The sequence below is a fragment of the Mandrillus leucophaeus genome, unplaced genomic scaffold, assembly GCF_000951045.1.
Source record: "Mandrillus leucophaeus isolate KB7577 unplaced genomic scaffold, Mleu.le_1.0 Scaffold83, whole genome shotgun sequence".
Classification (NCBI taxonomy): domain Eukaryota; kingdom Metazoa; phylum Chordata; class Mammalia; order Primates; family Cercopithecidae; genus Mandrillus; species Mandrillus leucophaeus.
In genome coordinates, this window is record NW_012109030.1 from 510946 (window position 1) to 525075 (window position 14130).

The 14130-nt window shown below is 39.5% G+C and overlaps 1 protein-coding gene across 1 annotated transcript in view; it reads left to right on the forward strand.

Moving 5' to 3' along the window:
• The window catches only part of CUBN (cubilin (intrinsic factor-cobalamin receptor)), a 347579-nt gene that overhangs the window by 111938 nt on the left and 221511 nt on the right, over nucleotides 1–14130 (forward strand). Inside the window, exon 28 of the mRNA XM_011968102.1 lies at nucleotides 12863–13013. Within this exon, the coding sequence (XP_011823492.1) occupies nucleotides 12863–13013 (151 nt within the window). The remainder of the gene's footprint in view (nucleotides 1–12862; nucleotides 13014–14130) is intronic.

Below are 14130 nucleotides of genomic sequence, written 5' to 3' on the forward strand. Positions count from 1 at the left end.
ATAGCCTGATAGAACTGCATGCAGGGACAACCACCAGGGGAGATTAGTCCCAAAGAGATCATCTTTGCCCAGAAGTCTGATTAATGAACATCTATTGGACATTTGTATTCCACATTCTCAGGAAAACATTATTCTAGGGATATTTTCCAAGTTTATTTCATTTTCCCCTCATACAAACAAGCAAACTTTGAAGTTCATGAGGTATTAGAGAGTTATTTGCATCTCAGATGTTTATTTTGAGAATTGCAATAATATTTGTCATTAATGGAATGCCCGTCATGTGCTAGACACTACTACGGATACTTTGATAGATATAATTGCCTATCCCCATAGTAGTCCAGTAACTGAGTATAATTATGCCCACAGGAGAGCAGGGACTGAGATGGGAACCATATCAGTGCAGGAAGTGTCATCACTGCAGAAAGTGGTGAACCTACGTTCACACTCAGTGCTGCATGAATAGAGTGTGGGCTCTGGAGTCCACCTGGCTCCAAAGCTCTTTACCAGCTGTGATCTTGGGCAAGGAATTTAACGTCTGGCTGCTTTCGTTCTCTCGTGCGTAAAATGAAGATAAGAATCCAGACACCTGGAAAATATTGAGTCCTCAGGAAATGCTTATTACTCCCCTCCACGCCCCTTCTGGAGAGAGCCCAGCTCCTGCCTGGCCATTCAGCTTCTTCCTGGGACACTTCAGGAAATGGTCCTCACCCTTACACCAGTCGACCTCCATCTCTTGGAAATGCCTTCTCCATTCCTGGTGCCCTGCCAGTTAGGAGCGGTGGCTCCTCCCTGGCGAGGTCTAGCTTCCTTTCTGGGCAGAGTTCACATTTTATTTTCTTTCTCTTCTGAGTTCCCTAACTTGATTCATGGACATCTCCATAAGGGCTTTACTTTCTCTGTGTGCCCTCAGAATCTGTTTAAAGGCAAATTTCTTCTGTCCTTGTAAAGGCCTTGCGTCGTCTCTAATAAGTGAAGCGTAAATCAACGTTTGTGTTTGCAGTGCACATCACTGCTGGTCACATGACGGCATAACAGATTCCAAACAGGTGCCAAGGACAATTCTTCAGTTTCCAAATTGCTTGGTTTAAAGGTAAACCCCAGTCTTTAGCTCCCTATTGAAAACAGCTCCAGGTACTGTGCTTTCTATTGTTTTAGAGGGGAGGTGCTGGAATTAGAACTGCCTCAGCCAGCACTCTTTTATCTGCTGACTATGGTGGGATACTAATGACAAAGATGTAGTAAGTCCTCTAGCACTCACTCACAAGAGAATGTCTTCTGGGCACCCAGACACATGATAGAATGTGCTAAATTGGTAGTCTCTGTACCTGCTTCAGAGTGAAGCAGGTAACTTCAGAATGAAGTTTAAACCCCAACTCCACTACTTAGTAGCTAGGTGACCTTGGGCAAGTTCCTTAGTGTCTATGTGCCTCACTTTCCCCTTCTGTAAAACGAAGTAATAAGAGTCAACGAGTCCATATATGTAAAGAGCCAAAACAAAGTCTGGCAAATAGCAAACACATCTATAAATGTTCACTGTTATTATTTGCACTGATGCTGATGTAGGAGAAACACCTTAGTAAGGTGTAGAGAAATTCACAAATAGAGAGCCTTCAATTCTGTAGCTTGAGACATAATTAATGATTCATTTCTAACACATTTAATTTTCCTCGTTTTCTGTCTGCTGCCTGCTTGGTTAATGCATTTTGACCCTTCTCACTAAGGATAAATGACAAATGATAAAACCAACAATTTTTGTCCACTTATTTTACTCAAAGCTCTGTTAAGAAAAATAATGAAAAAAATTTTAATTTCAATGACTAACAGGAGCATTCGTATTGTCCCTATCTTTTTAAAAATTGTTTCGGTTACTCTGTATTTTTAGAGAGAATAAAGACTTGCTGTATCCTTGAGTTTAACAACGCTTATTTTATTTTATTTTATTTTATTTTATTTTATTTTATTTTTGAGACAGAGTCTTGCTCTGTCGCCCAGGCTAGAGTGCAGTGGCGTGATCTTGGCTCACTGCAGCCTCTGCCTCCTAGGTTCAAATGATTCTCCTGCCTCAGCCTCCTGAGTAGCTGGGATCACAGGCGCCTGCCACCACACCTGGCTAATTTTTGTATTTTTAGTACAGACGGGGTTTCACCATGTTGGTCAGGCTGGTCTCGAACTCTGGACCTCAGGTGATACACCCACCTTGGCTTCCCAAAGTGCTGGGATTACAGGCATGAGCCACCACGCCTGACCAACAATGCTTATTCTTAAGAAAAGAATTGCCAATGAAGTAAATAGGAAAAATTCTTCTTGAGTAGTTGATGCCTTTTGAAATATTAAATTACTAAACCTCTACCTACCTCAGTTTCCAGAACTCTAAAATGGGGATAACAATACTATCTGCATTACAGAGCTGCTACGAGTTTTAACTTACAATAATGACCAGCACGGAATAAGTGCTAATACATGTTACCTATGGTTATTTTAACATAAACATAGACTCATGGATTATTTTTTGCTCTCTGAAGCAGGAGACCCCAATCTTTTTGGCACCACGGACCATTTTAGTGGAAGACAGTTTTTCCACGGACCGGGGTGGGGTGGGAGGGTGGTTTGGGGATGATTCAAGTGCATTGTATTTATTGTGCATTTTATTTCCATTATTCTTACATTGTAATATATAATGAAATAATTATACAAGTCACCATCATGTAGAATCAGTGGGAGCCCTGAGCTTGGTTTCCTGCATTAGATGGTACCACTTGGGGGGTGATGGGAAACAGTGACAGATCATCAGTCGTTCCATTCTTATAAGGAGCGTGAAACCTAGATCCCTCCCATGTGCAGTTCACAATAGGGTTCATGCTCCTATGAGAGTTTAATGCCACCAGTACCGGTCTGGGGATTGGGGTCCTTGCTCTATAGCGTGTTGCGGTAAATAAATCTGTGGTTTCCAGAGCAGCCTGCCCAATTGTAATTAACATCAATTGGCCCCACTGTGTTGAAAGTAGTGCTGCTTCTCCTGCCTTTCAGTTTTCCTGCAAAAGCCACTGAGATTGTAGATAACATCCTGTTTTCCAGTTGGCGAGACGCAGAGAGGCAGATGAGATTTCGGCTGAGCAGCAGTCGATCTGAGCCGACTTTGATTATGGCTCCACCTCCAACGCTTCCTGGGCAGATGAGTCATGCTTCCTGGAACTGTCTGTCAGAGGAAGTTTGCTTCTGGGACTTTTGCATTTTGCTTAGAGCTTAGAGATAAGCTATTACAATTCTAAGTTCAGCTGCTATTCAAAAACATGCATAACAGCTGGGAAGAGTGTACCAAACATTTCAATTTATATCTTAATACCAGATATGAGTCTAGCTCCGTACTAAGCATGATACCTGGATTCAAAAAAAGTTTAGAATGAAATATATCTGTTAGTGAAGCCAGATGCTTTGTAGTGTCATTGAGTTTAGCATGAGGCATTTTAGAAGAAATTTTGGTTTTAAGATTGCCTGAGGAAAATGTGATTTTTTTAATTACAAAAAATCGAAAGAAGAAATGTTATTTCAGTGTGATCAAAATCCCTTTCCTTAAAAAGAAATGCTGATCTTTTCTGAGCATCTTTCACAATGAAGGATTTTCATATAATTGCATTAATTTGCAGCAGTTAATGAACCAAACATTCCAACCTTCAAAAGAGCCTCTGCTCTCAGATTCAAAAGAAACTCTGCATGTTTCCTCTCTTCAAACGTGAAGAACAGAATTAGGATGAATAATAATTAAACCTAAAATAATTTCTAAACTACCCTGAAGCAGTAACAATTCAATTAGATACTCAGAACTTGAATTGTCCTATGCACACTGCCTTTGCTCGTTGACCTCAGGTTGCTCTTCTCCTCAGACTGGCCAAAGGCAGGGCGACCGAAAGGTCTCTTCCACCATCAGACAGGCTTATGGTATGAATAAGCATGCATTGAGCAAAATGCTAAATGTTAAACACTGGTAATCACAGTTGTGGATTTCAGTTAACTATATTGACTTTCTACTTTTTAAAATGGGAAAGATTTCCAATTGCAACATTACAGAATTTTGTTTAAACACAACATCTTTACCCTGCAGTTCCTACATTGGCTCTTTATTTATTTGTTTGTTTGTTTATTATTTTCTCTTTCTTTCTTTATTTTTTTTGAGATGGAGTCTCACTCTGTTGCCCAGGCTTGAGTGCAGTGGCACGTTCTCAACTCACTGCAACCTCCACCTCCCAGATTTGAGCCATTCTCCTCCCTCAGCCTCCTGAGTAGCTGAGATTACACGCGCCCACCACCACGCCTGGCTAATTTTTGTATTTTTAGTAGAGACGGGGTTTCGCCATCATGGCCAGTCTGGTCCCGAGCTCCTGGCCTCAAAAGATCCACCCACCTTGGCCTCCCAAAGTGCTGGGATTATAGGCGTGAACCACCATGCCTGGCAGGCTCTTTATTTAATAGACTCTCTTTTCCTGCTGTCACTGTCTACAGGGAGAACCCGGATGGCAGTCCTCCGGGTTCTTCCAGCTCAAAGGTCTATGATTTCACGTTGTTCTGTGAACCAGGTTCTTTGTTCCTGAGACCGTCTGCAGCAGGTGGTGAGAATTTTAAGAGGCAGAATAATAATAATAATAATAATAATAATAATAATAAATGTTCAGTGTTTTACTGTAGCAGGACAATTGGTAGAGGGAAGGCTGAGGTTTATGGAATTAAATTTTCTTGTATACATAGGAGAGTATGCTTGGCTTTCAAAGCATTTCACTTACCACTAGGGAGGGATTTAGAAGCCCTTGCTCCATCAGTGACTATTGAAATTTATGTTTACATGAAGCTGTCAGTCCCTGAACATCTGAAGACATTTTTATTTTTAAAAACTTTTAATTTTATGTGGGTACATAGGTGTATATGTTACGGGGTACATGCTATGTTTTGATATAGGCATGCAATGGGTAATAGTCACATCATGGGAATAAAGAAATAATTTTTTATAAATAATTAGTCTAATAATAAACTAGTTATGATAAAAGGAAGCATTATAGGCAAAATATGATTTTAAATTAATGCTGGAGCAGATTACCTTACATGGTAACATTTCAGTGGATTAATTTTTACGTATAACCTTGAGATACATAAGAAAAGATTATGGAGATAGACAATATAGTATTTTTAGTAGACCCGGTGTTTATTTGAAATTCTGAAAGGGTTTGAAATTCTGAGATTGGAGAAGCATTACTAATGCATATCTCTATTGCCATGTCAATAGGTCCCCAAAGATATTGCTTTAAAAATAAATTTATCAGATCACAAAGGAATTCATAGTCATTATAGGAAATTGGGAAAATGTAGAAAAAACTAGATTAAAAAATCCTAAATTATATCACTATTACTAATATTTGGTGGTATTGATTTCCTGTCATCGCTCCTTGTATATTTATTTTATTTTAATATTCAAAGGAGATTATTCTGTACACACTAACCCATAATAACATTTTTCACCTAACAATAGCTTGTGACTATTTCCCCATGTTATTTATTATGTCATTTTCAACATTGCACATCCCATCATCACAATATAGCCACCAATTCTTGTTGTGAAACACTTAGAATCTTTTCAAATCTTTACCATTATAAACAGTTCTGAGATAAGTATCTTTGTAGTTAAATGTTTTCCCACATCCATGATTAGACAATGATTTAAAAAATAAACAGACCCAAACTGTGGCATCTAACAGGAGTAGTATATAGAAAGCAGAAATAAAAATGCAAATTCACTAGTAAGAGCAGACAGCAACTAGCCACCATATAGAAAGGAAACACTGGTTTTTATATGAGACAGACCTGTAACTCAGAGTGACACCAAGTAACTCAAAATGTGGTCTTTCGATGGGGTTTTTGCTCTCATGCAAAGCCCAGCATTATGAGTAATGGTTACTTTCAGATGACATTTCATATTTCCTGCCCCACCCTCTCGGCACATGGCAAGGCAGCTTTTCCTGTGCCTATCTCAGGGAGCATGCTATAAGTGGCCATGCGCCTTATGGAGGGGACTTAGCCTCCTGAGGGCCATCTTGGAGTCAGCTGGGATTAACCATGCTCTGCTTATCAGCCTTCCTCTATATTTGCCTCATTTATCCACCATGATTTAATTTTGCATTTGCCCCTTTGGGCATGACTTGTCCCAATGGGAACCCTGTATCTCCTCTGTGATTCTTATTATTTCTTTATTTATTTATTTATTTTTTGAGACAGAGTCTTGCTCTGTTTCCCAGGCTGTAGTGCAGGGTGCGATCTTGGCACCGAGTGATGCAAGCTCCACCTCCTGGGGTTCAAGCGATTCTCCTGCCTCAGCCTTCCAAGTATCTGGGACTACAGGTGTACACCACCATACCCGGCTAATTTTTTGTATTTTTAGTAGAGACAGGGTTTCGCCATGTTGCCCAGGCTGGTCTTAAACTCCTGGCCTCAAGTGATCACCAGCTTTGGCCTCTCTAAGGGCTGGGATTACAGGCGTGAGCCACCACGCCTAGCCTCTGTGATTCTTGTTTTACAATTTCTACTGTTGTTGCAGAAACATTTCAAAGCCCTTCAAATTTAAAGTAACCTAAACTTGGATAAAGTTCCAAGTTTTTCCAGGAGATGTGAGTGTAAACTTCAGTATCAACATTTTTAATGATCGCCCTATTGAGGACTCTCCATAGATCCTGCTGTGGTGGTTGTTTGGGGTGGGGAACGTCCGAGCAGATGCCCTGAGAATTCCCTAGGTCCCATCCTTCTGGAGCTCCAGTGATTCAGCAGTGGGAACTACAGGGCTGGGTAGGACCCAGAGGGGAGGGGAGGCTGCAACAGGAAGAAATGCTTCTCACTTTTAGCACGAGAGCCACTTTGCTTGCCAATGGACTCTATCCACCTCACCATGGCAGCCTTAACAGCCTCTGGTTTTCTAACTCCTTTGCTGCTGTCCCCTGCATGATCTGTCCTCCTGCAGTCCCCTCCACACACACAGCATACTTATCTCCAACCCACACATGATGATTCGCCTTGGTTTCTGCATGGCTGTCCGGGATGCCTCAGTCTCCACAGTGCCCAAGTTGTCATAGCAACACACTGCAAGGAATGGCCTCCACCTCCTCACTGAATTCATCACTTCCCCATCTGCCTTGCCAGTGATGATTTCTGTGAACTATTTTACATGAGTCAGCTCCTGTTCTCTAATCCCCAACATCTTTCTTTTCTCATAGCTATTTTGGGGTGGTTTCTCTGGAAAAAATGTTGATTCCCTTTGCCTCTGACAAAGTGTTAGAGTAACATTTTGAGCACATTCCACATGCCAGGCCTCATAGCAAACCTATTACACGGTTTATCTCATTTGCTGTTGGCAACAATATTATGAGATAAGTATCATTATGGTGCCAAATTTATAGATAAAGACATTTTAGGTTGAAGAAGTTCAATAATTTTCACAAAATTGTGTTCTCTAAATTTTAGAACTGGACTATGAACACAGAGCCTGGCTCTGGCCACATTGACATTAATCTAGTACATTCTACAATAAAATGACTTTCCTGCTTGTGATTGAAATATAATATTCTATTAGTGACACTGACTTCAAAATGCCATTCTATAAAATCATTGAGTATAGTTCTCAAAAATTTAACGATCTTTTCATTGACTAGAATTTTTATTCTGTAGAAAGAATAGGGAATTCTCTACTACATCTAAAATTTCTCCTCACAGCAGATGAATTATTTCAATTACATATTAAGCTCTAAAGAATAGAGATTTTTTGGAATTTGCAAAGATTTATAATTGGAAATGGGCCAAGTTATTCTCCAGAAGTTTCTCCATGCTTTAATGATAACATCCTAAAGAAACTCTTGAGTTGCTTTTTCTACATGGACTATATTTAATTCTTAAAATTGATCTATAAAAAATAATTTTCTTCCAGGAAACCTTCCAGGAAATAAAAGAAACAATATTTACAAACAGTATGAATTAGATGTCAATCTAAAACAGAAAAGCTGAGTTTTAATTGTCACTCACTGAGATTCTAAAATGAGTTTGGGGCTGGGCATGGTGGCTCACACTTGTAATTCCAGCTCTTTGGGAAGCCGAGGTGTGCAGATTGCTTGAGCCCAGGATTTCGAGGCCAGCCTGGGCAACATGGCGAAACTCCGTCTCTACAAAAAATAAAAAATAGCTGGGCATGGTAGTGCATGCCTGTAGTTTCAGCCACCAGAAGGCTTAGGCAGGAGGATGGCTTGTGCCTGGGAGGGTGAGGCTATAGTGAACCTTACTGCACCACTGCACTCCAGCCTGTGCAACAGAGCAAGATCCTGTCTCAGACAAACAAACAGAAAAATAGTTAAGAAAAAAATTAATCTCTACATCCCAAGCTCATATATATAATTAATTAAACTTTTAATTTATTACAGTTTTAAATTTGTAGCCATAAAACAATTTAGCAAGCAAGGCACTTAAAAGGCATATTTTTGTTCTTGGAGATCCTGCAATTCATAAAGTTGACTTCTACTGAGGGGACAGGTGGAGTGGAATGCGTGGGTCTCTGCTCACTTAGAACTTGACTTGCAGTGACTCCTAAGTACCCTCAATCTTACAAAAAAATTGGATCTCTATCAGTGATTGACCACACTTGGTGTCTTCAGTTTTATATCCTACCCTTTGTTATGGGTCCTTCCTATTTAGAAGTCCACAGATCATTTCCTATTGCAACTGGAGTCTGAATTCACTAATGGTATTATAAACTACGTGCCAAATTATCAAACCCGCACAAAGGAAGTAGATAGAAACTGGTTAAGTGTGGCTCAGGCAAGAGATTTCCTTCCTCTCTGAGTGTGTCAAGAGGAGTTGAGATATTTTGGGGTAGGGTGGGGGTGGGGGGACCTAAGCCACGAAAATCCTAAATGAGTAATCTCCTTAAGAGAATAACAAAAGATTTCACCGAGGAAGGTTTTGTAATACACACATCTCCACATCTGAAGATACATTTAATGGCCAATTTGAAAATGTAAGCATTATTTTAGTAATTTAGAAAAATACCCGTAAACATAGTACAGAAATTAGATCTGCATATTCAAGGTGAGAATCACAATCTTTCTTAGGTTTTACTAGTTTCCTTTCTGTAACTCAGAACTTCAAGTATTGCTCACTCTGAGTAGATCTTTAGGCTCTCTAAAAGCAGGGCCACTCCAACGTGCTTGTCAGTAGTTGCAATGAGTCACAGCTGGAACGTCCTGTGGTTAACATTCTGCTCTGAAAACAGAATCAGAATCCGTGAGACGGGTTTCCATGGTAACCTGTATTTGTATACTTTGAAAAATGCCTGTTCCTTTTTGTGTGGTTTTGGGTGGTCAATTTGTGCGAGAATGAATTGTAGAGGTGACATTACCCATCTGTGCGAATATAAACAAAAAACCTGATTTTATTAACTACAAACTTTAAAAAATGAGTTATGAGGTTTTTTTTTTTCCTTTTCGAGACATTGTTCTACACATTTATTTATTACTTGATAGGGCATTATATTTAAGCATTTTCATAAATGTCTATTTGATGTTTATTTTAATGCATAATTTTCTCCCCTTCAAAGGCAAAAATAAAAGAATTGTCATTCATCAGTGTTGCCCCCCAAACCTACTGCCTAACCCCTCCACCCCCACCCAGTACTTTTACAATGTGTTATAAAAGACCACTGAACAGCTGAGATTCAGGGGTCTCCTTCAATGCATAATCCTATCCGGAAGGAAGGAAAAAAAAACAATTCCTCTAAGTCATGTGAAAATGCCACGTCTCTTAACCTTGCAGAGCTGAGAGGCAAAAATGCTATGTTGTTCATGACCTTGTGCAGAATTGAAATATGATTCCTCAACATGTTGTGACCTAGTATTCCGTAAGACCCATCGAGCTTAAGGTGATTGTAGTTATGGAGAAATCTTATGTTTTGTTGGATAAGGGTTATGATGGCTTAGCTTGGCTCGGAGGCCTGACAAAAATGAAATAATTTATGCTGTGGTCACTAAATTACAATCCGAAGGTTAAGATTTTGGGGGTGGAAGACGGTAGAGCATTGGCTTGCTAATTACTCCACTACTTGGGAGCAGTATGTTTGTTTCTGTGCTAATTAGTTTAGAACTGGACTTCATGCCCTAGAATTAAGAAAAACTCTAAAGCTGAGATGAATCTCCTGCAGGGAAGCAGGGATTTAGAAGCACAGACTGCAAGATTGGCCTCTTGCCCTCCCGTTTCTCCGGCTGCATGAGAGGGTGGGACTGAGCACTAAGGTGAAAAGCTTCTGTTCCGTTTCGTTTTCCTCTTCTTTTTATGTTGCTTTATTCTTCTCTCATTCTCCCCTCTTCATTGTAGGGGAGCTTTCTGATAAATGTGTAGAATATTAGAAACTTGATAATAAATATACACATTCAAAGCAGCGTATGAAAAACAGAAAAAAAAAAGGGAAGCTACAGCAATAAACCTGAAAAATAAAACTTATCTTTATTCATTTGCTTAAAATGCTTAGGTTTAGTACTTCGGGGTGTATCACATAATGGACTTCTGAGCTTGTCTTTTTAAAAATCTCTGCCGACTTCCCTGAAACCTCACAAGCACATATGATGAGCAGCCGATTTGAGAACTCAACGAGACAGGTCAAGGTTTAAAAATCTGCAATTTATCCTGACCTTGAACAAGGCCCTTGCCTGGTTCTCCCTTCTACTGAGTGGCACAAAGGATCCAAATCCTTTACGGTCTAAGAGGAGCCTGTTGAAAGTGAGGATTGTATGGTATTACTACCTATCTAACTATACAGAGTGCAAGTAATCATGCAGATTGGGTCCTAGTAAAATAGATACAGCTGGTGGGGGAATCACTGGGTTCATTCATTGGAGATGCATGGGGAAGCTGCCTTTATCAAAGGCCTGCTCTGGGCAGTGAGGGGAAGGCCAGAGGTGGTCTGTGCTTTAAGGCAACTCACAATCGGTAGGAGAGGTAAGACACACAAGCCCATAACAAGAATGCCTGGGGATGTGACCATTTCCACAAAAGAAGCACAGATGAAAAGCTAAGGACTTTCAAAGGCAGACTAATTTATGCCTGACTGCAGGGATTAGGGGCGGCTCCATGGAGGTGCTTTGTAACATTTGGTGGTAAAGTTCTCCACACTCAAATCAATATGTTTCAAACAATATTTCATGTCATAACATTTTGTTCAATGAAAATAATTTATCAGTCTGGAATTTATTGAATCCAGATTATACATTTATGCACAGATACGTGCAAACACACAGACATTCACACATACTCTTAAGTAGATGTACTCTCAAGGAAATCCATGAGTCCATTGCCAGGTATTTTCTGTTTCACTGGCACGGGCAGCGTATCCCAAGGGTAACTGTAACAAAGTGTTTAAAGGGAACATGAAGGCGATTGGGTGAAAATGTAATGGCCTGAGTCCCGAGGAAGCCAGTCTTGTTGGATTGCCATTACCTTTCTCAAATGAAGAGATATAGTAGAGAGGTTTTCAATTTTTATTTTTCAGTTTGGAGATATACAGCTGATAAAATCATTAAATGAGGTAGGTTAAGGGGACACAACCTTGCACCCTCCATTTCTCCTTGAGGATGTATAAATACCTCAATGGAAAATTGAGCAAAGACATCAGTAAACAATTTCCAAGAGAAGAAATCTAAATGCCCCTAAACATGAAAAAAAAAAAAAAATCCTTCAATGTCAAAGTAATCAAAATAACACAAATTAGGACAATTACCAAAGAGCAATTTTTCACTACCAGTACTAGTTTAAAATGTGATCGTCATCATAATTGACAAAGCTCTGCTGAAAGAAACACCTCTGTTAACTGCTTGTGGGAGGATAAGTTGGTATAAACTTTCTGGTAAGAAATTTAATAATATTTTATCGAGAGCCATATGATTATACTGTTTGTTATTCCCTTTCTAGGAATCATTTAAAAGAAACATTTAAAGTATCAAACAGCTATTTATATCAGCAAAAGATTGGAAATATCTTATATGAAACAACAATAGAATTATAATATAAATACATTATATTTGTGGCATTTTATGCCGAGGTTTACACAGACAATTTAGTGATATGTTCAATGAAAAACAAGAAACACAATTAAATACGTAGCTCAAATGTATAAACACATATATACACCTGCACAAATAGGTATATTACACGTATATACAAATGAAAAAAGTATCAAGAGAAATTTTTGGATTTAATGAAATATTAACAGTGTTTGTCTTTAGTCGAATCAATGTTTGTATTTTCCTTTTTCATACATTTCTAAAATGTTTGATTATTTTACAGGTAGCATTTATTTTAAAAATTATATTTGAGGGGATGGCTACCCCATTTTCTATGACATGATTATTACACATTGTATTACTGTGTCAAAGTATCTCATGTACCCTATAAATATATACACCTACTATGTACCCATAAACATTTTTAAATATTTTAAAATTATATCTTACAGTTATAATAGCTGCTATTCATTGAGCCCCACTATGTGTTGTTAATATGTGAATGCCTACTATTTCCCTATTCTGAGCCTGACTTATACTTTGGACTTGATATGTTGACATAAAACCAAAAGTTACTAGTTGGGTTTCCAAATTTATTGGGCTTAGGAAGCAGATCCATCTCTAAAACCCTCTCTATGCAATTTTCAATTTTTAATTCTTATGTTGAGTTCTGTGTACTTGACCCACCTCAGCAGATTTATCTCAGGAACAGCTTTTGCTACTTGGGTAGACTTGGCTTTTTCCATCCAACAAACCATGTGTTTTTACATGGGGAAGTTTCTCTTCTATTTCAGCTCTATGATGGACCACGGCGGATGGGACGCTACTGTGGAGTAGACCTGCCCCCTCCAGGGAGTACTACAAGCTCCAAGCTTCAAGTACTGCTCCTTACAGATGGGGTTGGCCGCCATGAGAAAGGATTTCAGATGCAGTGGTTTGTTTATGGTAAGCCGGGTGCTGATCTCAGTTGTATTTGCAGTTGCTATTTGACCAATAATTTTTTCTTTTTCAGTTCCAAACTTAGAAACAATACCATGAACAAATAATGGAACCCAGGTAGTAATCTCTGCAAGAGTTTAAGAAATATACTTAGACACTGATGGAACTTGGAGAGTTAAGTCTGTTAGGATTAAGAGAGGAAGTGACATCAAAGTGGAAAGAATTTGGTTAATTGTATTAATTGTAGGTGTAGTAATGAATTGCCTTAGATAAAGAAAGAAGCAGAATGAAGTTTCTAGGGATGAAGAGTTGAACCTGGGTATAGCAAGTTAACTGCAAGGTGGGTGGGAGTATCTCAGGTGCAATGGAATAGAAGGAGATTTAAGGCTCACCTTGACGTTAAGCAGAGAAGGGATAGGGATAGATGAGAAAGAATGAAGTCAGTCAGACAGGGTTGGGGAAAAGGAAGGGGCAGGGTTGGCCTGAGAGGAGGAGGATTTGAGCTGAGATGCACAAAGCCAGGGGCATGTGTTGTACTTGTCAAACAGGAAGGGGCATATCTGGATCCCACCTACAAATTGGTGGTTCAGGAAGCAGATAGGGATCATCATTCCTCTGAAGATGGAAGGTCTCCTTTAACAAGAGGTCTGAAATTACTACAAATCTCAGGTGGGCCAATCTGCAAGTGGAGAGACCCAGAGCAGTGGTTCCCAAAATGTGGTCCCTAGAGAGAGCATCAGTGTTACCTGGAACTTGTTAAAAATTCAAATTCTTGGGCCCCATTCCAGGCCTACAGAATCACAAACTCTGAAGTGGGTCCCAATAATCTGTGTCTTAACTGGTCTCCCTGGTGATTAAAGTTTGGAAACTACTGACAGGTGAAGCCAGCTGAGCTTCTGGGTGCGGTGGAGACTTGGAGAACTTTTCTGTCTAGCTAAAAGTTTGTAAATGCACCAATCAGCTCTCTGTGTCTAGCTAAATGTTTGTAAATGCACCAATCAGCACTCTGTGAAAACACACCAATCAGTGCTCTGTGTCTAGCTAGCTGTTTGTAAATGCACCAATCAGCACTCTATAAAAACAGACCAATTAGTGCTCTATAAAATGGACCAATCAGTGCTCT